Raw genomic sequence first — 23,955 nt, 5'->3', positions numbered from 1 at the left:
AATCAAGTTAGCTGTTCAGAAACATCGTTAACCCCGTTTTTAAAGTCAGTATTGTTAAATACCACTGACTCCGGCCTCAGGCTTAATTTTCTATTATGACTGCTAATATTAGCATCCTCCCGTGAAAAGGTTACCTAGCTAATAGGAAACCTGTTTTGTTGTTGAAATCACATTCAGTTTTTAAATGTATCTTTCCAACTCAGTTTCTTTATGTATGGCTCTGAAAATAAATTAACTATAAAAATAGAGGTACAGTAACAACATCAAAATAAATTTAAGAACATAGAAACTAACCAATTAAAACAAGTATGTAACAATCAGTAAATGAACTATAAATACTTTACTTCATTGTCATGTCTGGAAGTTTTCTTTGTAAGTCTCACTTTATCTTAATGTTTGTAGACAACAACTCTTAGAGAGTGGTCCTCTGTCACACCGTCATGGTTGGAGTCCCTTGCTGTCCTGTCATTTATGCAGTTTAATTCCTCCTCCTCCTCCATGAACATTTTCAGGGCGATGTCTGGCCAAAAACCTACAGTAGATATAGAAGGAGCCTCTGGAAACTGTAATCCCCGAGCTAAAGCGGGCTAACAGATTATCTATGGAGGCTACTTTGAGTTAAGTGCTTTATGTTTTACAAAAGGCTACAACCTAAAAGCATAAAGCATATAGGTTTATCAAGACCTGGCTCTGTGGGTGCTTGAGACACTTTTTTTTTTTTTTTTTTGAGAGAGACTCTTAAAGTTTTTGATTTTCTGTTCTAGAAATAGAAGTCTAAGATCCCGTTTGCTATTAAATTTCTTTTTCATCTATTAGAAGTGTGTGTGCCACTTCAGAATATTACGTTGTGATTAACAGCACAGAATGTGTCTTCACCAAAATGCTTCCCAAAAGAATCTTGTAAATAGTTGTAATTTTAAATACAATTGTGATTTTCACTTTTGTCTTTACACTTAAAGTATACTAGAACTTTTAAAAATATTTTAATAATTTTAGATTCCTCAGCAGGAAATGGGGTCCTCACTAAAGCTACCGTCCCCATTTATGCAACAGGAGTCCTCACATGTTACATTCAGGTAAGAGAAAGTCTCCTCTGCAGTAAAGGTGATTGCTCCTTAAACAATACCTGATGTTTGCTTGCTGAGGTCAACCCAAAACCTCTAGCTTAAGTGAAAATGTCACCCCGGCTAAAGTTCCACCAGCTTAAGCAGCATGAATGACCATAGCAAGACCAGCAAAAGTCAGCTAAGCCCTGTGCTGACTGCAGAATCATGAACTAATACAGTGGCTTAAAACTGCTATAAAATACTATGTCTTGGGGTAGTTTAATATATAGAGGTAATTAAGAAAAATGAAGTATTACTAAAGGGTACCTTGGTAAAAACAAGTTTCTAAAGTTTATTTGACTTACATGTCCCAGTCATGGTCTAACGTTGAGGGAAACCAAGGTAGAAATGAAGCAAAGATCATGGAGAAATCCTGCTTTCAGGCTTGCTACCCATGGCCTGTTCAGCCTTATACAGCCCAAGACCAACAGCCTATTCAGGGATAGCACTGCCCACCTGGGCTGGACCCTTCTCAGGAATCATTATCAAGAAATTCCCACAGACATGCCTATAGGCAATCTGATGAGATAATTTTATCAGTTGAGTTTCCCTCTTCCCAGATGACTCTAGCTTTTGTCAGGTTGACCAAAAAAACAAACAGAAACACTCAACAGCACAGTAGTTTAAAAAAAAAAAAAAAAAAAAAAAAAGATAAAATTCTATATCTCACCTTGGTTTGATGTAGTCTTTTTCTCCTGGACCTTCTGGTGTATCCAGAAGCTGTCCTTGACTTGTGTCCTTTGGCTGTTCCACCTTAACTTAGGTATTTATTTCCTGGGAGAATATCAGATTCCTTTCCCTTATGCATTCCATTCAGATTAGTTTTACCTCTCATCTAACAGGTTGGTTCATTTTTTTAATAAAAATTACGAAAGTCATAATGATTCATTGAATAAGGCTTGAAAATGTTACTAATTTATTTTTAATCACAATTTGAAGTGTTTCTAAAGCACTGATCTATTTTAGCAACTGGAGTTTTCACCAGTGGATATTGCAAACATAGTTCTTGGAGCACAATTTTTTACTATTAGAAAGGCAGTTGTTTTGGTGGTCTGTGTTAGCTGTGTATAGCCACCATTTATGGAAACTAAAGTTGGTAATATAAATTTTAATAAAATATTATACCTTAAATCAAGACCAACAAATGAAACTTTATATAGTATATAGATATATAATTTATATATCAGAGTCTTCTAATACTAAGGATGCTGTCCTCAGTATTTAAGGCTGTTATCTAGTATGGTTAAAGAATTTTTTATGCTACTTATTTTTTTTTATTTAAATATAAATAATCATGGCTACTGGCTACCATATTGAACAGCAAAATCTAAATCAGATTATGGTAGTCTTTGACCTCATACCACTATAAGCATGGATAAGTTTAATGTATAATATTTTAAGTGAGATCTATTGGCCTCATGTAGCAATCATTTCTAATTGAAGATGGGTAATTATGACATTTAGTTCTACTTAATTGTTTTGGAATTCATTATCAATATTTTTCCTCTGTAGGAAGAGGACCGAAAGCTGTTAGTTGGCTTCTTGGAAGATGTGATGACACTGCTCTCACTGTCACATGCTCCTCTTGACAGCCTGAAGGCTTCTTTTGTGGAACTTGGGTAAAAACAAAATAGCTTATGGGTGGTTTTGCTTTTGTTTTTAAAAGCATATTAAAGAAAAAGATGTAAGGAAACTCAGGAAACTGAGTCTCAAACAAAGAAGGGAAGCTCCTGAAAAATAGTAGTGGGAAGTCCCACCTAAGAGTTTGAACGGAGATAAAGGAGCACCAGGCCAGACTGAAGTGGGCAGTGGTCTCAGAAAGGGGAGGAGGATAGGGGCTGCTGCATGCTTCCACAGCGAGAGAGAAATAGTATTAGGTACAGGAGCTGTTCATTTTAAGGTATATGTAGTTTTTCAAATGGATTTATATAATAAAGGAAAGATTAGGCCTAAACACGTAACTATTGTTCTTAAGAATTAACATTTCACATTTTGAGTTGGTTTGGGTTTTACTTATTTGATTATTCTTAGATATTTTTGTAGTTAATGTGTTGTGAGTTTTTAATGAGAAAAGCAGTATAGATCAGTTCTTATTTTGAAGCTACTAGAAAAATATGATCGAGTACAGATTTTTAAAAATGGTTTTCCAGAAGTGAAAAACAAGCCATAATTGAAAGCTGCTATCGTGGACTCCTTACTCAGTTCCCTGTGGTGTGATTAGTCTCTGCAGTCATAAGTCATGGTTGCCGAGGTGCTTACAGCTCAGTCATCTTCCTCTGGTACTAGAGATTAAATCTGGACCCTCATACACGCCAGACAAATGCTCTCCCGTGGAGCCTCTTTTTATTTTGTGTTTTCATTTGTTGTGAACAGCATCTCACTTAGCTGCCCTAGCTGGCCTTGGCCTGAGTTCTCGCTGTCTATAGTTCATGTGCTGCAGGCCAGACTAATGACACCAGTCTGAACGGGCTTTATACTACAGCCATGTGACAAAGCAGGCTTTTATAGACCTTAGCTACATCGTGGAGATGAGCCTAGCGCTTGCTATCCTTCGACTTTGACCTCCTATGTTCTATAAATAGGAATGTCCTACCATTCCTATTCTTATTTGTAATTTTAGTTTTCATGCTATTAAACTGTTTAGAATTTTTGTCACAATTATAAATGCTTAGAGAAGTGCAATTCTGAATATGGTTACACTTATATAAAGTTACTTTCTTGTGGGATCTTAACTCTGAGGTAATAAATTTACATTTCATTCATATGTTCTGCCAGTGTCTTATCATTAATATGCATTTGCATAATAAATATATAAACACACAGATAGTGATTTTTCAGTGCAGCAGTTAGACATGTGACTTAGATCTTAATGTTGTCATTTTTCTCCCACAGTGCAAATCCGGCCTATCATGAGCTATTGCTGACTGTTTTGTGGTATGGTGTTGTTCATACTTCTGCACTTGTCAGGTGTACTGCTGCTAGGATGTTTGAGGTACTAGTTACATTCACTTTTCTTGCTTCTATTTGTGATTTCCTTTGGAAAAGAAAAAGGTTTCTTTTAAGTTTTAAATGCCATGTATATGTGTATACATAGTTATTTATAGACTTGTGACATTAAATAGTATCTAGTTGTGTACTGTGTGATGGGGCAGAACTTTAGCTTTGGCAAAATGAAGAATGTTTTCTAGCCTTATTGGTTCTTTTAAATGTTGTTCTTGGTTTCATTTCTCCTTTAAACCTTATTTGAATTTCTTCTTATTAAATGTTTCTGACTGTCGTTTCCTATTTACTGAAGTAAATAACTACTCAAGCTAAAATAACATAGAGTATTGCTTAAGTTGTAGTATTACTTTATTAGTATTAAATACAGTTACTTGCAATTATAGTATTTCTTCACATACCATATCTGGAATAGGATCCCAAGTCACTGAGCTTACAAGGCAGGAAATTGTTCTGTAGTGTGCCTAGATTTTATTAACTTACTATCTTCTTAATATGATATGATAACTAAGAACGCCTTTCAGTTTATACATTAGATAGAATATTATAGACATATGTTCTTATTTTTACATCTTAAAGTCCTTAATTGGTTTAGTTTTGAGCCAGGCTACCTGGGTTCAGTTCCCATCTCTTCTACAACTTTGTTTTTACTAGGACAGAGTTGAACTTGTCTATCCATCAGTTTCCTTTTGTACCAAAGGAAAACAATGATTAAACATATTCTACTCAAATGATTTTTGTTAATATTCTGTGAGTTAGTAAAGCCCTTAAAATATGTCAAGCATATGAGCTGTTATAAATTTTGGTTGAGATGTCACTGTTTTTATAATTTGTGCTATTCACAAAATAATAAAACTCTATAAGGAATGTATAAACCATCCCTTTATGCCTGTGATTCTATTTTTTAACTTTTTCTTCACACACTATACATTGGTAATATTCTTCCCTTCTAAATCTTCCTCACTTCTTGCATATCCAACTTCAAGTTCTTTCTGTCTCTCTCAAAAACAATTTTTTTAAAAGCCAACAAAAACAGAAACTTAAAATCAAATAAGCTTTTGAAAAAAGAACAAAAAGAAGGAAGGAAGAAAATCAGTAGGACAAGAAAAACACAAAAACAAAATAGAACAAAGCAAAAAGAGCTCAAAAAAAGAAAACAGCAAAGAGTCTATTTTGTGTTGACATGAGCCCTGCCCTGGAGTGTGGTTGATATATACCTAGTGATACTCCATTGGAAAAACACTGATTTTTCCCTCTCTCAGTCAGGTATCAATTGCATATAACTTCTTGATTAGGGGTTAGAACTTAAAATGTTTTTGAGAAGAATTAATTAAAATCTTCCTAAATTTAAGAATTTTTCTATAATTTAAGATAAACTGCAATTAGAGGATAAAATACTGAATATATTTAAAATATTTGCTATCTATAATTTTCAAGAACTAGATAGATCAAATCTAAATAAAATTCTCTTGGCCAGGAAGTTGAAAGTTTTGGGTTTTTTTGTTGTTGTTGTTGTTTTTAAGATGATCTATAATTAAAGTTATTTGTTGAAGTTAATGCCAGAGTAATTTTGATGTTTTTATCTGCACAAATTCCTTCTTGGATAAGTAACTTTGATTACTCAGTGTGCTAAAAAGTGGACATTACCATGAAGATGGCTTTCTTCATTCCTCTTAAAAGAAAAATGTGTCCTTTCGAAAGCCATCATTAATACACTCTTTGCAATATTACTCTAAGACCTAAAAACCTCCTCCTTTCTCTTGACTCCTAGTTTCTAAAAGTTATGTATATTTGAAGCATTTCAAATAAGTAAAAGTAGCTTCCCCCATTTCACATTTGGTTTGGTGTGTGCATCTGCCTTGAACGCTTGCCTCGAATGCCCTGAGTTCTGGGTTCTGGGTTGTGTCCCAGGAACCTGAGATGAGATGCAGTGCTGCAGAGCTCGGGCAGATAGATCAGAAGTTTATATGGTCATCCTCTGATGCATGAGAGCTCAAGGCTAGCCTGCGCTCCCTGAGAGCTTACCTCCAAAGCAAAGGAACAGGACTAAGGAATAGAAGTGAGAATTGGATAGACTAGGAACTTAATTAGAAATACTTTCTGAAATTTAACACAACTTCAGCTTTGTTTTTAGATTAGCAGGACATGGAGAAACCCAATGGGATTATGTTGTTCATGGTGCTAAACAAGATACCATGTTTTACTTTTTGAAGTAGAAAATAAATGTAGTCCTTTTCTGGGGGAACCCAGTGACTTTCATGTTAAATGACCTTCTAGGGTGACAAATTCCATAAAAACACATCACATGACTATTAATCGTGAGGTAATTGAACTATATCATTAGACTTTAACTCAAAGAAAGGACCAACATCAGTTAAGACAGATAAGAATGAGTCAGTCTGTTGTCTGGTTTTACTTTCAAGTCTAAAACCCTGCACTTCATTTCTACAAGTCTGAGATTTTAGTCTGTTAAAACTTTGATATAATGTTTTGTATTTGCCTCACCAGACATAAAGATCAAATGGTACAGTATGTAAAATAGCTAGTAATTCATAACTCAAATTTATTGACTAATTTTCTAGTTTTTTTTAATTACCTTAAGAATCCTAGAATAGTGAGAAATTAACTTGTCCTCTAAATTACCCCCTTTGAAAGGATGAATTCAAGATACCAGGCATCAAGATAGCCCTCGCGTCTTATGATGCAAAGAATTTGAACTCCTTGTCCTATTTCTTCCTACTTGAACTTAATATCAGTCATATAACAATATCTTTTGTCGTTTTTTTTAGTTCTTTTTTTTATTAGATATTTTATTTACACTTCAGATGCCATCCCCTTTCCCCATTCCCCCCCCCCCTTAGAAAGCCCCTATCCCATGCCCCCTTTTCCTTTTTGCATTTATACATTGTTTTAAAATAATGTTAATCATAAGCGTTATAAGTTTGGAATTGTTCAATCAGAGGTGTAACCCGCTGACCAACCTAGATATAACAACTATCTTTGACTGGTGGAGATACATGAATATCTGCCTCCCTGTCTCCCCCCTCTTTCTCTCTTTCATCACCTAGCTTCTCCTCTCCTTACTCCTTTTCTTCCTCGCAGTACTCCTCCTACCTTAGCTCCTCCTACACATCACCCTTCCTGTTAAAATGAAACTTTTCTCTCAAAATACAATTAGAGCATAATTATGCCAATTTGTACCAGTGAGGTACAGGATAGTCCTCATACCCAGTCCGTCCTTTTGTTGACTAACCAGCAATCTTTTGTCGTTTTACTCCTGCCTAATTAACGTAGGCATTTAATAAATTGTTTCGGAATGCTGAAATCAATTCTGGAATGAATGGTTGATAAATGGTAATGGATTATTACAGAGTTAAATATTCTCACATATTGTTAACTAAGTCTCTCATATTTTATAAGAGGAATGCCAGCACATGCACAGAGGTGATTTTGATACTGAAAGTCCATGGTAGCTCTGATTCTCTGTGAGAGCTACAACTCCTGAACAGATTGATTAGTGTTTAGTAGTTACATGTGCTTACACTCTGAATCTTGGGGGAGCAACTTCAGTAATCTTTATAAAAACAAAATGTAGACTCTACTACTCTCTTGTTTTACAAAAATTAGCATCATTTCCTAACCAAAGTATGGCTAGTTAGAGTGATTGATTTTGTTCATAATATGCACTTTAAAATTTATGTAAGCTTTTAGAAAATTATAAGAAAAAGACCTTTTCAGAAGTAAACTAACAAATGTAATTAAATGACTTCTTTTTATAAAAATTCCAAATCGTATATTATTGAGTAGTATTATAACTAAATTCATATTAGATGCATAATACCCTTTGTTGTGTGCAGTAGTTCTTGCTCGTAAATTAATAGTACACTCATCATTTTAGTTAGGTGAGAAATTCAGCATTTTCAGATGAGTAAACTAGTCTCAAGATTCTGTAATTTATCTAAGGCTGCATGGCTCATAGTGGGAGGGAGCTGGAATTCGAACCCAAAGCGAACATCTAGGTGGAACACTCCAGAACATACTGCTGCAGTCTGTGTCTGCAGCTCAGATGTTACAGCTGTGCGAGGACAGGTTGGGAGTTTTACTGTGTACTCTTTAATGTCCTCACTGTGGAACAATCGAAAGCAGTTTAGTGATGGCTACAAGCCATTTAAGTTTGCTTTCAAAAATGTCTATTTGTATTTTATTGATCGTAATAAAATCCTACTCAGTTGACTTTTAATAATTTTAACTAACTAGTTACTATTAAGACAATATGTATCTCCATTTTAGTTTTTTGTTTTTGTTTTTGTTTTTGTTTTTTTAAGAGCTGGGTGTAGTGTTGCATGCCTTTAATCTCAACAAGAGGGGGAAGCAGAGGCAAAGGCATCTCTGTGAGTTCAAGACCAGCCTGGTCTACATAGTGAGTTCCAGGACATCTGGGGCTACATAGTGAGTTCCAGGACATCTGGGGCTACATAGTGAGACCCTGTCTCAGTAAAACCAAAAAAAGGGGGAAAAAAGGAAATTCTCCCTATATTACATTTTAATTGAAGATAAAAATTGATTATAGTCTTTGACCTAAAGAACAAACTGCCATCCTATTGGTGACAAGCTTCTGTGTAGACTGCTAGGCAATTTAAGCTTTCTTTCCTCCTCAGCCTTCTATGCTTTGGTAAGCACTCTAGTAGCAGTATTCGCTTAGCTTCTAATTTTGGTTTTGCTTTTGTGTTTTCTCTCTTTCTCTTGGTTGTTCCTCTCTTCTTCCCGTGGCACACTGTTTGCTTTCCATGCACCACCTGTGAATACCCCCTGTGCTGACCAATCAGCTGTTGGTGAAGGGGGTGAATGAGACTCTGGTAGCTCAGAGGGTTGTTCCTGCTCTCATTACTCTCTCCAGTGACCCTGAAATGTAAGTGTTGTCCCTGCCTTCCATGTCCAGCATTCCTTTCCAGATGTGCCTGGTGAGAAATAACCATCATGCTGTTAACAGTCACTTGAAAATAGTAACATTGGGTTATATGCCTATTTGATTTTAAACTTTATCATGTTGCTATTAGTACATTGTTGAGCTTGGTTTTTAACATCAATCTCACAATAAGCCTAATTTAGAGGCTATATAATAGAGAAAAAAGTATTAGCACAAATAATCAATAAACACTTTCAAAACCAAAACATGCTGATGGACTATTTCTTCAAGCCAGGAAAGGATGCTCTGCTAATCTCACTAACAGGTTGTTAGCAGTGAGTGTAGTGGCATGAACCAAAGGCTTAACATTTTAATGTCTCATGTGGACAACTAAAGCAAGAAAGGCCAGTGAGTCTGCCTGCCCATCCTCAGTCACAGCTAACCCAGTTCTCATTCCAGTTTACCAAACCATTTTTTATTGCATGTTGACTGGTTTACAGCTGACTCTTCGAGGCATGAGTGAAGCATTAGTTGACAAGCGGGTTGCTCCGGCCCTTGTTACCTTGTCCGGTGATCCTGAATTGTGAGTTCACAGACTGTGACCCTGAGTTACCCTGCCTGTCTTATTGAGCATTCTTCTTGGTCTGCTCTTTAAAAGTTTAACTGTCATTGCTAGAGACTAATGTGGGATTTCTACCTTGTGCTTATTTTGATCCATATGTTAATGGTGATCCTAGTGTCTTCCAGGGAAATCTCATCAGTCTCTTTCCTTTTTGATCTCTAACAGCTCTGTCAGGATTGCTACAATCCCAGCATTTGGCACTATTATGGAAACAGTTATTCAGAGAGAGGTAAGAAATAGACATTTGTTTAAACTCTGTGCCAGTGGTGATGACAGATTTCTGATGACATTCCCAAAGGTGGGGTCAGGGAGCAGCTTAACTTTTATGGCCTTTCTTAATTAATTACTCACCAGATATTTAAAAGTACCATAATTTAGACTAATTGCTTGTTATAAAAAAAACTGTTCCATTTCTGTATTTGGACTTCTCAATGAAACAATTAACCTTAGCCTAGCTGGATATAAGCCAACCTGCATACATTCTGTTTGTTTGTTTGTTTGTTTTTCTCCTTTTTTAGATAAAATCTCACTAAATAACCATGCCTGATCTGGTACTTATTCCCTATAGAGTCCAGTCTAGCCTTGAACTCACAGAAATCTGCCTGCTTCTGCCTTCCAAGAGCTGGGATTAATGATGTACACCATCATTCCCGGCATATGTATTTTATTGCTAGTTTGAAGAATATTTTCTCATAAAACATTAGGAAAACAAAGCTATCTCCTTTTTTTCCGATGAAGTAGAGGAGGGACCTGTATCCTAATAACTGCCATAGATGCTACCTTATACAATCCTCTAATATGTAGATTTTGTGGCTTGTACCACTATAAACCCTGACTTCCCTGTTTCAGGTGTTTAAGAAATTTTTTCTCCATAAAGATTATCTTGATTCTAAAACTGTGGTTTCATTTCAAGGTTTTTACCTTCTATGCCTAACTGCGACATTACATATAACACACTTCTCAAGGTACTAGAAAGGTGGTTCGGTGGTTAAGAGCATTTGCTGCTCCAGTAAAAGACCTGGGTTTGGGACCCAGCACCCATATGGAGGTTCACAACCATCCATAACTCCAGTTTTAGGGAAATAAGGTGCCCTCTTCTGGCCTCTCCAGGCACCAAGTGCACACATAGTATACATATATACATGCATGAATGCAAAACACTCATACACATAAAATAAATTTTTTTAAACACTTACCAAGATGAATTTCAGAGGTTTTTTGCTTGTTTGTCATACTGGGCATATATTTAATACAAATGAAAAAAATCTTGTGGTTAGAAAATAAGTGATTTGTGGACATATTTATTACTCACCAAATAAATTCAATGAAATTTCATTTTTTTAAAGATTCTTACAATAAAAACTAAATTTTTAGTTATAGAAAGAATATTTTCCCCCTTTTTTGCTCTACATATTTTACTGACAAAGCAACAGAAAAAAAGAACACATCTTTCTGCAGTGCTTGCAGTCTTGCCAGAATTTCAACATGGTCTTAAATCCTAAAAATACAATGTCTTTTAGGGAAATGTGAGTAAGATGTAAGTCAGCTATGACTCACTGCTTTCAGGGCTGGATAGCTGGTACCTACACTATGGCTCAAGACTTATAACTTAGATACAAAAGCAAAATTGTACCAACTTTTCTTACATAGTTGGGTTTTTTTTTTTTCATTTGTTTTTAATTTTTTGTCAGATGTGCTTGCTTGTTAATCTAAATTAAGAATTACTGTACAGACAGAAAGATCTTTTCTGAATAAGAAAACTTCACTATAATGGTTTTGCAGTGTGAATCCACTACCATAGCCATTTTTAATCTGTTTATTGCTCACTCTAATACCATACTCCATTTTTAATATTCTATTTTTGATTTCAAGTTGCTAGAAAGAGTGAAGATGCAGTTGGCTTCTTTCCTGGAAGACCCTCAGTACCAAGACCAGCATTCTTTGCATACAGAGGTCATCAGAACATTTGGCCGAGTCGGGCCTAATGCAGAACCCCGGTTCCGAGATGAGTGTAAGTGACCTTTCAACCTGTTCTGCATTGTTCCATCGCTGGGAGCTTGTCTGAGTGTCAGAGCCTTGCTGCTCTTTGTTTCTTGCATTCTAAAAACCATCCTGGAATTGATCCCTGTTGTATTCCTAATTACTAGCTATAAAACACTAAGTAGCTCTCCACCTGTAGTTGCTTAAGAAACTTTCTTAATCAAAACTTTATGGATGCTTTTGTGTTTCTAGTCACTAATCACATTCTTACTTAACCCTCTTGGCATGCTGCCATCCTGATACACTACTTTGTTTTAATTTTCAGTGTTTAGATCTACATAATGATATGCTAGCTCATTTTCTCTCATTTCTACTTTGTCTTCTTTATAGTGACCCTCATCCTTTATAGCAGTTTCTTGGATGGCATCAAACCCACCCAAGCATGTTTGGTATCCAGAAACAAAAGCATATTTGTTATATACTCCCAAAGTATGTTTGTTATCGCAGTGATACTTTATGGTGCTACTAGTTTTAGGAATTTGACATTCTTTCTAGAGGATCATAGGACTGACTGGCCACTTAAATCAGTGTGGTTTCTACTGCGAAACTGCATTCTCTAATAGACTGTTTATTATATACCCAGACTGATAGTCTTTTTTTTAACCAGTTTTAAGATCAGAATGATCAACAAAATGTATTAGGTTATTTGGACTACAGTGTCCAAAACGTTTGTGAGGGCATGGGAACTTAATACAATTTTTTGAGAGTCTCTGCTCATTAGGTGACTGTACTTACAATTGATAAGCCAACCAACAGGAAAAGATTGCTCTTCTAGTTATGAGCATGGAAGTCCCTGTGTTACAGCGCCACATTTACATGAGGTCCTAGTCAGAGCTCTGAAGGTGGGTTGACATTGGTTCCTTTGAGGGAGAGAGAATAACTCCTAGCTCCTAGATTAAGGAATATGCTAAGTAATCGTGGGGTTTTGGCTTATGCCGTGTTGTTGAATTTAGTTGCCAGTAGAGCATTATATAACTTGTTTACATATACCCACAAGGGGGATTTGGAAGAAGAAACCATCTGGATCACCATGAGCATGATATGGAGCTGGTTACATTCATAGATTCATGGCGGCTTTATCCTTTGTAATTCCAGGCTGACAGTTATTTCCCAGAGCGAACACTGTATTTCAATGTCTCTTTTTAGAATTTTTAAGAACTGTAAAAAGTAGCCCTAATATGTGATAGTTTTATTCAATGCAATAGATGCCTGCCTATTAAATATGTAAAAATTATATAATAGAAAACAAAAAAAAAATTTCTTCTCCCAGTAGTCCCAAAAGAACAGTTAAAGGTAAATTTAAGAACAACTTTAATTGAATAGATTTAATTAACTGTTGTCTGTAGGATTACAGTGCAAGTTTCAATGCCCAGCTTCAGACTCTCTCTTTCTAGGTTGACTTTAGGCCCAAGTGCAAATAAATAAACAAACAAACAAACAAATCTATCTCTTTGTTTTGGCTGTTGTATCTGCCTCAAGAGCTTGAGAGTCTCCTAAAATCTAAATTTAAATTCTATGTATTTATCTTTATTTTATTTGCTATTTTAAATCTTTACTTAATCAGACTTGAATAAAAGACTCTTTAGATGTTGTATCTTATTTTTCTTTTTCATTGAAGATGAGTTTTAGAATTATTCCCACCAGGTTATATGTGTTATACTGTGTTCCTAAACATAAGCTTCCTTATGAAAAGATTACCACTGATGTGTGTCTTGGTTTATTTGTTTATCATTTTTTCCAAATGGGAGATTAGGAGGTGAGGTGAGATTACCTGTCCTCAGAACTAACTGGACAGTAGTGTAACCATTGAAATGACAAATCACCTACTTGGAAAAGCATACATTCTTGCCTTATAAGAGAAAGCATAATTATACATTGTAAAGTATGAGGGTTGTATTCATTTGATTGTGATAAAATTTAACAATTTCTTTTTTTTCCCTATTCAGTTGTTATACCACATTTACATAAATTAGCCTTGGTGAACAACTTACAAATTGTGGATTCGAAAAGACTGGACATTGCGACCCATCTTTTTGAAGCCTACAGTGCACTATCCTGTTGTTGTATCCTTGCCGTACTGAACTATATTTGCTGATGTAACCCACTATACACCAGTGAAAACCCAGCTGTAAAAATTGAGTGGACTTTTTGGAAGTTTTGGTTCAACTTTGTCACATCTGATTTACTCTACCCATCTCATAATTTCTAAAAGTAGTTTTTAATCCTGTTTATATTTTATAAAACTATAAAGCCCTGATGACTTACCTGCCCTGCGCTTTACTGTACAGTAAACAATAAATGCAAGGCAGAATGAATCTAGGCTTTCATCATCTGGTTTTGGATTTTCCAATGAAAATTTAACTTAGCCAGTGAAATACTATGAATTTCTCTTAGAGAAATGTTACTCTCTGGAGACGTTCAGGGGCAACATGGTAGTCATCTCCAATAACTGAACTGGGAGAAAAACAGTGGTCCATATCAACCACTAGATTAGAAATGATTAAGCCAGTACTTAAAGACTGTAGTGACAATTTCTGCTTTCCATCGTTAAAAGCAAAACTGAGCTGGAACAAAGAGCTTTAACTGTCCTGTTGAACGTTCTCTCTGTACTATGTTTAGTATAGTAAAACTAGGAAGGAAGTGAAGATGGGCCAAGTGAACTCTAGCCTCTGGCTCTCAATAAAAGACAGGAGAGTTCAAGAAAAGGAAGTGAGGGATTAGAAAGGGTGGAAAGCTGAATAGAGCCACAAAAGCACATTCTAGGCAAGTAATTAGAGAATTATCACAGGAGAGAGAGAGAGAGAGAGAGAGAGAGAGAGAGAGAGAGAGAGAGAGAGAGAGAGAAGAAAAAGATTGATTAAACTTCCTGGTGATTCATAGAGAAAAGCAGGTGCCAGGAAAAGTTTCAGAATACTGTGAGTCTCTGCTGTATGCCAGGTCACAGTCCTCACCAGAGGGAACAGGTCATTTGAAACAAGATGAAGATGTTCTAGAGTGCCACACACACTTATTAGTGCTGGAATATTTCTAACTCAGTTGTAACCATAGAGGGTTGCTTTTGTTGAGTCTGTGGGACTGTTAAAGCTCAGGAAGCATGACCCACTGCTGAGTTATTCCTTATTGTGAGGACTGATTACAAATGGTCTACTTACATGGACGCCGTCAGCCTTTCTTCTTATAATGTAGATCATACAATAAGCAGAAGTCTAATATTTTAGTTTGATAACTAAAGTCCATGTCCTTGATAAGTTTTTTTCCACTAAAAGCAGAAGTCACTGTCATTCCTGATTCATCGTGCTAGATTTTCAACTTAGAGAAGATAGAGGAAGCAGATGAGGAACTACTGTTGTGAGTTGGCAAGGAGGAATCTTCTATGAAGAAGTGACAGAACCCTGGTGAGAGAGAGATGATGGTGTGAGAATTAGTAGCTCCACTGGGAAAGGATTCATTACAAGTTAGGCAAAAACTCATGTAATCTAATTAGCTAATAGAGAGTTTATAAAGGAATGTGCCTCGAGGAGAGGAAAATGTATCAGGAAAACTTTAGCTGTATAAAACAGAATTTCTAAATAAGAAAAGCAATCATTTCTGAAGAACATAGAAATTTATACAGAAAAAGTATCAAGTATTTAAATATTATAAACTGTTGCTGGGTTAATAAATAAAAAGTCCCTTGGCAGGACAAGAAGGGGAACAAGAGCCATTTTAGAGTAGCCCCCATTTAGTCAAACGCTGAGTTTGTTGTGCGTTACTCCAAGTTTACTTGCGTCAAGAGTATAGTCACTAATAAAGTCTCATTGCCCAGGTCTGTTCCAAAGCTGAGTAGGACATAGCTTTCTTGCAGAACTGACATAGAAAAGTTAGGTAACATTTGGTCTGATAACGAATCAAAATGTCATGGCATGCATTAAAAATGTTTAAGCTAGAGAGTAGATGGCTTAGGGGTGATGAGGAAATTTGACAAGGTATATATGGCATGGAGAACTGAATGAATGCAAGTTGGTGCATGGAGGCCAGCGGTTAATGTTGGGTGGCAAGTATGGAGTTATGGAGAAAGAAGGTCATATATACTATGTATATATAGAGAGAGACAGGTTTTGTTTAAAAAGAAACTTTATTACAGAGCTATCCAAAATGCAAGAGCATGTCTTATGCATCTCTGAATGTCTTCTTGGCAATCAGAGGTGTTTGATCATTTACCATTGAGGTAGAGTCGGTTTTAATAGAAGACAGGACTGAAGGATACACACATTTCCAGTCCTTGAAAGTTTCATTTTATGAGGAAAAGATAGGCCCAACAAGTCAGTAGAAAGAATAACTCCCTATTTTCTGTAAGTGTGGTCATCTTGAGCCTCCATGCCTGTGTTTCAGTATTTCATTTTCTACTAATCCAAAGGTCACCCACTTACATCTTGGAGGTACTTTCCCAGTATCTAGAAAACAAGTCTGTACAATAGTTAAGCTACAGCCCTCTGTATCATGTATATATTTAAATCGCGTGTGCCAATGCAGGCATATACACAGTGACACAGCACATGTGCATGTGGAGGTCAAAGGACAACTTTCCAGAGTTGGTTCTCTCCTACCTCTATGCTGGTGTCAGGGATGGAATTTATAAGTCATGCATTTGTTAGAGGAGCCTCATGATATTTTCAGAGAAGTAGAAATATATTACATCCCTTTTTTTCTTAATGAAGTTCATTATAATTTTTAAAAACTAAGCTACTTTCATAAAGGAACTCATTTCTTTTTTTTTCACTTGAACATGGTATAATTTTACATAAGAGCTAGAATAAAAATAAGTCTGCATTGATAAGAATTAATAAGATGAATTATCTTCTTGATAAATGTGACTGCTTTCTGATTCTTTTGAATGTGGAACTAATCAACTAAAGCTCAAAAATGGCCAGGACCTAAAGTAGAATGTATTCTGTTGTCTGATTTATTCTGAACCAATAGAAAGTCATCCTAGCAGGTGTGAAGCCCAAACAAAAAACTCATGTTACTGTAGAGATAGCATGGTTTAGACCACTGGCTGCTCTTGCAGACCATCTGTATTCAAGTCCCAGCACCCACATAGTGGCTCACAACCATTTGTGACTCAAGTTTCAGGGGATCTAATGTCCCTTTCTGGCTTCTGCAGATGCCAGACACACAAGTGGTACACACAGATACATGTCATGAACATATTTCTGTGTGCAAGTGCATGTGTTCATCATGTGAAGGCCAGAGGTTAAATCAGGTGTTGTTCCTCAGGAACTGTTCTTTTTGAAAACAGTGTCTCTCACAGGTTTCCTCCTGTCTCTCCCTCCCTGGTGCCAGGATTGCAGGCACACCGATGCACCACACTTTGAAGTGCAGGCTCAGGCCCCCAAGCTTGTGCAGAAGCACTTTGTCAGTTAAGCCTTTTCCTACCCCGCTGGAAATGTTTTCTTATCTCTCATATTTAGAATTTATTTAATTTAACAGATTATATAATTGAATGTTGACCATCATTATTTTATTTATATAGTATTTAATTAAGTTATGGGATATTAGGGTAACAGATAACACCAAAATAAATAGAAGTGTGAGAATACACTTAGATGAGTGTTAGTATCAACTTTTCCCATAAAGGTAATGTCTGTGAAGGAAGTCTGTCACCTGCATGTTTGCTGTGCCTAAGCACTGTCTAAAAAGCCTTTTTTCTATATGATCTCTGTTGGCTGAGGTGGGTGGGTGGTTGGTTGGTTGGTTGGTTGGTTGGTTGGTTTGGGTGTTTTTAGGGGTTTTTCCCCCCTTTTTCTTAACTATCTTTCCTCAGTCATTTCAGAGGATTTAATGGTAAATCACTTTTTACCGGGCCTCAGATGTTTACGGACTGACATGGAACATCTGTCTCCAGAACATGAGGTAAGTGCCTGTGACTAGCAGCAGCAAGTTTATGGGATTTAGCATCTTTCTTTTTACACTCTCTTCTCCCTGGGTGAGGCCAGATTGTGACAGCCATGCTTAACACTGTTTAAGTCTAGCTTGACATTATTTTGTGAGTGTGTTTACTAGTTGTAATACTTCACCAGGTTCTTCAATATCGTTGAACCTCTACAACTCTCTAAGGATAACACACTCTTCTCCACTTGATACGAGGAGAATTTAATATGGAAATGTCTGTGGGATATTTAACTCAATTCTGTCCACTCCTTTTCTTTTCTATTATTTGTGTCTAAGTCTTCCGTTCCATTTCTCCTCAGCATTCTGTGCCCGTCACACTCTTGGCACGTAAGCTTATTTGCATGCCAGAGCCTTGGCCCAGCCTCCTCACAGAGTCCCTAACACTTCACCCCCTTCAGGTCTTTACACTTGCTTAGACTGTGCTTTATAGTGTTTGATAATGTTAATTTTATTTGACTAAAGTAAATGACTTTTCTAATCAGGTGATTTTAAGTTCCATGATAAAAGAATGTGAACAAAAAGTAGAAAACAAGACTGTCCAAGAGCCTCCAGGGTAAGACATTTATTCTTTTTTAAGGCTTCTTATCAACCTCAATTTCTCTCTCTAAATTTGCTATCTATGGGTATAATGTTTTATATTATTCTGTAATTACTTCTTTGGAAGACAAGAAAATTATTCAAGCCAGATGTAGTGGCAGACATCTTTAATCCCCACAGAAGCAGGCAGATCTCTGTGAGTTCAAGGCCAATGGTATGCATAATGAATTCCAGGACAGTCAGGGCTACATAGTAAGCCCCAGTCTCAAAAAACACAAACAAATAAGTAAAAGAAAATTATTCTTTTTGAAAGAAGAAAAAGTGAGCTTTTTCTCAAGTATTGAATGAACCAAATCAATCAATCATAAGAACCAAAAATGAGAGAAACTGTGATTTCTTTAAGATTCAGGTCTTTAGCCAATGCTTTGTACCTTCCCTCTAAATATTCTGATGAGGCCTTGAGAAAGGGTGCACGTGCCAGTACAAGAGTGTGTGTTTTCTGACACACTTATGCAGTGTCACACTTGTGAAGATCCATGGGCAACTTTCAGGAGGCAGTACTCTTTCTACCATTTGGGTTCTGAGGATTGAACTTGGGTTGTCAGACTTGATGACAGATGTCTTCCTTTCTGAGTCATTTTTCCAGTCCCCAGCCTGGAATCTTTATGTTTGAAGGCTTCCAGAGACATTGCTGGAATTGTGCTACTGGATTGAGCCTTACCAGTCAAATAAATAGTGCCTATAAACTTATGGCGGGAGTTCGCAGATGTAGGAGTGTTCTAGCAAAGCTAGATAGAATTCAAAGAGTCCGTTGGGTTTCAAGTTAGAATGTGAATGCAGATGTCCAACAGTAATATTGAACATTGGAAAATTGGAATAATTCATATATGTGTTACATATACTATTATTTTCAATGAAGAATTAAGATTTTGGGGGGCAACTAATAGTAAGTAAAATTCAAACACATTTTCTTTAAGGCTGACTACAGAAGTTTTTCATCCAGGCAGTCTTGAGTTTTCACACATACAAACAAGCATATACCTTTGTGTGTACAGACACACACACACACACACACACAAGCACACAAGCCAAAAGCTCCAAAGCCAGTATACATACAAGTCTCTTGCCTCTGTAAAGTATTGGGAAGTTTTTCTAACCTTCCATGGTGAAAAGAGCTTCCCCACACACTCCAGTGTTTTATCTATGGTTCTGCCAGCTCTGTATTGAGATTGCTAGTATTTACCACCATGTCCATTTAAAACAAATTCATTCTAAAATTAGGCAAGTTGAGCACTTGTAACTTGCCACACATTGCTCTTGATTTGTTCACACACATTTCCTTATTTAATACTCAGAACATTTTACAGTAGAAACTGCAAGCTCTGTTCTATAGACAAGGAAACTGAATCTAAAGTAAGATCTAAACGTCTTGATCAAAACCACAAGGCAGTAAGCTGGGTTTCCTGTCTATTGCAGGACGTTTGTCAGGGCACTGAAAAATTGTGCCTGATCAGGGTTCTCTTCCTGTTTAGCCGTGTGGTAAATAAGCCGTCTTCAGCAGTCATTCAGATTATGTCTACTCCCTGCATACTAGGCTGTTGGAGAAAAGAAGAAATGACTTCATAATCTATTCATTGAAATTAGTATAACTGGCTGTCAGAACACACACAGACCCAAAAAGAAATAGGATTGTTATCGGCACAGTGCAGACCTCACTGTGATTTAGTTTACTCATTTGAGAAATGAGTAATAGCTGTGTTCCAGACTTGCTGTAAGAACTGAATGAAGTGATAGAGTTAAAAGAACAACTGCACAAGGCCAGGAGGGCAGCTCAGTCAGCAGCTGCTCGCCATGCTAGCTTTACAGGCAAACTTCAGCCCCCAGAACCCGTTGTGAGGGTTGGGGGGGGGGGGGTATGACAGAGAGAGAGGGAGAGGGAGAGAGCGAGAGAAAGAGATTGATTTGGTTTTGTTGTTGTTTGCTTGGTTGGTTTGGTTTTTGGAATGTAGTGGTATATTCTTACAATTCTAGCTCCAAGGTAGCAGAGACTTTATGTTTGTCCCTCCTAGCCAAATTAGTAATTCCCAGGCCAGTAAGAGCTGTCTCGGGTGGGGTGGGGTGGGGTGGGGCTGGTGGGTGGCTCCTGAGGAACAAAACATGCAGGCAAAAGGATAACCATTAAACTACTGACATTTGTAGAGTGCTATAATGTGCCTCACGCTATACTAAGCACTTTGCACTAGTCCCAATAGGCCCCATTGTACAGGTAAACAACTTCCTCAAGGTCTCGTAGCTAGAAAGCAAAGTCTGACAAACCCTCTCTATGTATGGTCTTAACTACTGCTGCTTTTTATTTAAAAGAGAAAATCTAAAATAATACATAAAAATTCCTCATCACAAATTTTCCTTACCTTTGTGTGACATAATGATAAAATGTCACTAACAAATGAAAAGCTAGAGTCCCCAAGATGGCTCAGTAGGTTAAGGCACCTACCACATGACTGATGACCCATGTGGTGGAAGGAAAGAACCACAAGTCGTCCTCTGGCCTCCACACATGTGCCTTGTCTTAAGTTTTTAATGCTTTACATTCATTTTAAATTTTCTTTTCTAGCTCAATGTCAATTGCTGCAAGTTTAGTGAGTGAAGACACAAAGACCAAGTTTTTGAACAAAATGGGCCAGTTGACAACATCGGGTGCCATGCTGGCCAATGTGTTTCAAAGAAAGAAGTAGAAGCCGGGTGGGGGTGGGGAGCCCCGGGAACACTGAGACGGACCTCAAGGAGGCCGCTCCTTGTACTTGAAGCGCTTACCTTTTTTTTTTTTTTTTTCCTGACTTTATGTTCTTGTGTTATAATTTTATCCTAACCTCCAAAGATATTTGCACTGCTTTCAATTATTGCTGTGTATCTATTGGTTTGGGAATTATAACTGTGGTAATAGAAACTTGATTTAATGATCTGTACCAAGTCCCTATTCTATGTTCTTATTTTTGAGAATAACTTTTATATATAATATATATATGTATAGTGAAGAGGGGTTTTTTGGTTTTGTTTTTTTAATTTTTATTTTTGGATGGGATATTCACAAATATCTGTATTATACTCTAATCTATTACAATGGTACTTAAAATAATGTAAATTTGAAGTCATTGTTATAAAGTAATAAAAGTGGAGATTACTTAAGTATTTAAATTATGAAAGAATAATGCAGACTTTTTATTATTTCTTAACTGACTAGAAAGAGCCACCAGCATTACTCTGTGCCTTTTGGACTTCAGTTTGTGTGTTCTGTAGGGATTACATGCATTCCTTTCACACAGTATTCGAGGCTGCTGTGGTGAATTGGAATGGCAGACCCTGCAGTCAGTAGATAATGATGAGACTTGGAGCATTTCACGTTTCTCTTAAGAATCCTTTAAGTGCTGTTAAGCCTCCCAACACGTAGATGCGTATGATGGAATTTCCTGAGGAAAACAGCACTTGAGCATGGTGAGGAGTAGCCAGGGTGAATTTGACAACATTTGTACTAGATTTAAATGCTCAAGAATAAATGTACTGAGAAAAGCTAATAATTGCTTATCCCCAAGTTGAAATACACAAGAAAATATAATTTAAGTCTGAAATTTAACACCTATATCCTGTAACACATTTTAGGATGTTTTCTGATTATTTAAACTTTGCAGTTTACTTTTCATCCTGTGTGAGAAGTACTAAGAAGTTTAGGACACTTAGGGGCTCCATTTTCCCTTCTAAAGTGAAAGTGACATTGATTAAGTTATTATTGGTTAGTCACTACCTGGTCCCTTAGACTCAGTGGCTGTCCCCATTGATGAGTTTTCTTTATATGCTCTCATGTCTATTGACAGACAGTCCCACTGGAATTGGCCAGTTGTCCTCAGTGCTGCGTATGGAATGGGGTAACTGGTTTAAGGGGTTAATGTGAGGCCTTACACAGTTGATACGTATACATGATTCTCATATTTATTGTATAAATTGGCTTTAATACACTTGGATTACATTCACGTCCTATGGAAAAGCTAGCTTTCCCACACAGTCAAAGCTTATAAAGTTATTTGCCTTAGGCAAAGCCATTTATTTCTTTTACCTACAGTGAACTTATTGAGTAGTAGTCTTTCTGAACGGCTGGATTCTAGGCATTCCTGAGAGATTGAAAGTGGCTACCTTTCGTGTCAAAGTGTTGATCTGTTATAATAAAATGTTTTGCATACTTGTTTTGGTTGTGTATTTTGTTTTCTTTTTGAGTCACTTTAACTGTACAAAAATAAATCATTTATTCATGAAAATACATTTTAGAAGTCTGTTTTAGAAATCTAATCTCTATAAATTCCCTATCCTATTTTACATTTACTTAAAAGGATTGTGGTAGTTTAAAACTAATGTATTTCAAACATAATTTCTAAAGAGAGTGTTTATACTATGCTCTGAGCTACAGTGGAATACATGTATGGTGACTGCCACATGAATAGATACAGAGCCCTCAAGTATCTGGAGATCGTTCCAAGAATCAGTGCAGACGACAGGAATCTGCAGATGCCGAGTGGCTCTGTGCCATAGCATGTACAGCTAATGCTGTCCTTCCATCTTCTTTGAGTCATCTTTAGATTGCTTACAGTGTCTAGAACAATGCAGATGCTGTCTTAATTATAGTATTATTTGGGTAAAGGAAATAATTTCATTTTTACTATTTTATTAGTTCTTTGAGAAATTCATACAAGTGTTTTGATCTTATGTACCCCCAACGTCTTCCCAGATCCATACTTCTTTCTGTATCCTCCTAACTTTGCAGGGCTTTTCTTTTGGGGGAGGGGGGTTGTGTTTTGTTTTGGGGGTGTTTTTTGGTTTTTTGGTGGTGGTAGTTGTTTGGTTGGTTTGGTTTGGCTTTGGTAAACCCATCATGTTCGGTTTATGCTGCCTTACAGTTTTGTATGTGTAACATTCAACTGGAGTTACTTAAGGATTACTACAGGTACAGAAAATGTAGCTGCTTGATATTGACAGTTTTTATGAAAAATTTTCAATCTGTAGTTAGGGAATTTATAGTAGACTAATATATTTCTGTTATACTTTTATTAATGAATATATATTTAAATAATAAACTTTTTTTTAAAGAGGGAAACAGCTGGCATGCCATGAAGTATATCTCAAGTAAGATTCCTTTCTTGTTCTGTCTTATGTATCACTAAGACTTAACATGATTGGGAAGTAAAGTATGAACTCTTTTCAGATGGGAGTCATTGACTGTAAGTTCTTCCAAAACACAGGAAACATCTCTGTATACAAGTTCTTGACCTGAGTGAGACTTTCAATTGTTTCTCTCACATATTTGTTGCAGTAATGACAAGCCAATATGGGCAAGGAAGAATTGTTCTCATTAGAGTGGTTGCATACTTTGTCTTCTTTGAGTTGACATTTTGCCTAAAAGCAGCAAAAATAGGCTTTGGCTGTGTGACACAGAAGATAGAAGAACCCTAAGTGTATAGGACGTAAGGGGCTGTAAAGAGCTAGGAAGACATGAAGAGCAGCTTGGGTAGCGTGGAGGTGCCCACAGAGTGGCTAGCAGGAGTGAGTGACGGTAACCACAGCAGTGAAGAAGCAGAGGGGCCCGAGCGTGATTGTAAATCCTGTCTCTGTTAAATCTCTGGTGTCTGAGAACTGTCGGTGACAGTGCCATGTAAGAAGTAAGCTCCTGCGTCTCAGGAGAGGCCAGAACTGGACACAGTCTCTCATACTTGAATGAAATGAGAGTCTGGGATGAGTTACTATGGAAGAAAGAATCTGAAGCAGCCTTG

At 36.7% G+C, this 23,955-nt stretch overlaps 1 protein-coding gene across 10 annotated transcripts in view; it reads left to right on the top strand.

Moving 5' to 3' along the window:
- Relch (RAB11 binding and LisH domain, coiled-coil and HEAT repeat containing) overlaps positions 1-22,379 on the top strand; it is an 86,778-nt gene extending 64,399 nt beyond the window's left edge. For 5 of the 10 annotated variants that reach the window (XM_034512985.2, XM_034512981.2, XM_076941697.1 and 2 more), the window contains 10 exons: positions 997-1,076; positions 2,619-2,725; positions 3,999-4,098; positions 8,933-9,015; positions 9,800-9,863; positions 11,507-11,645; positions 13,621-13,737; positions 17,478-17,566; positions 18,088-18,158; positions 20,757-22,379. In XM_034512985.2, the coding sequence (XP_034368876.1) occupies positions 997-1,076; positions 2,619-2,725; positions 3,999-4,098; positions 8,933-9,015; positions 9,800-9,863; positions 11,507-11,645; positions 13,621-13,737; positions 17,478-17,566; positions 18,088-18,158; positions 20,757-20,877 (971 nt within the window). In that variant the 3' untranslated portion in view covers positions 20,878-22,379. Of the gene's footprint in view, positions 1-996; positions 1,077-2,618; positions 2,726-3,998; positions 4,099-8,932; positions 9,016-9,512; positions 9,596-9,799; positions 9,864-11,506; positions 11,646-13,620; positions 13,738-17,477; positions 17,567-18,087; positions 18,159-20,756 lie in introns of those variants that run through there. The other 5 variants (XM_034512982.2, XM_076941695.1, XM_076941696.1 and 2 more) reach the window with 4 other exon arrangements.
- The last annotated feature ends 1,576 nt before the right edge of the window (positions 22,380-23,955 follow it).

The sequence above is a fragment of the Arvicanthis niloticus genome, chromosome 10, assembly GCF_011762505.2.
Source record: "Arvicanthis niloticus isolate mArvNil1 chromosome 10, mArvNil1.pat.X, whole genome shotgun sequence".
Taxonomy (NCBI): Eukaryota; Metazoa; Chordata; class Mammalia; order Rodentia; family Muridae; genus Arvicanthis; species Arvicanthis niloticus.
This window is presented reverse-complemented; position numbering and strand designations above follow the sequence as displayed.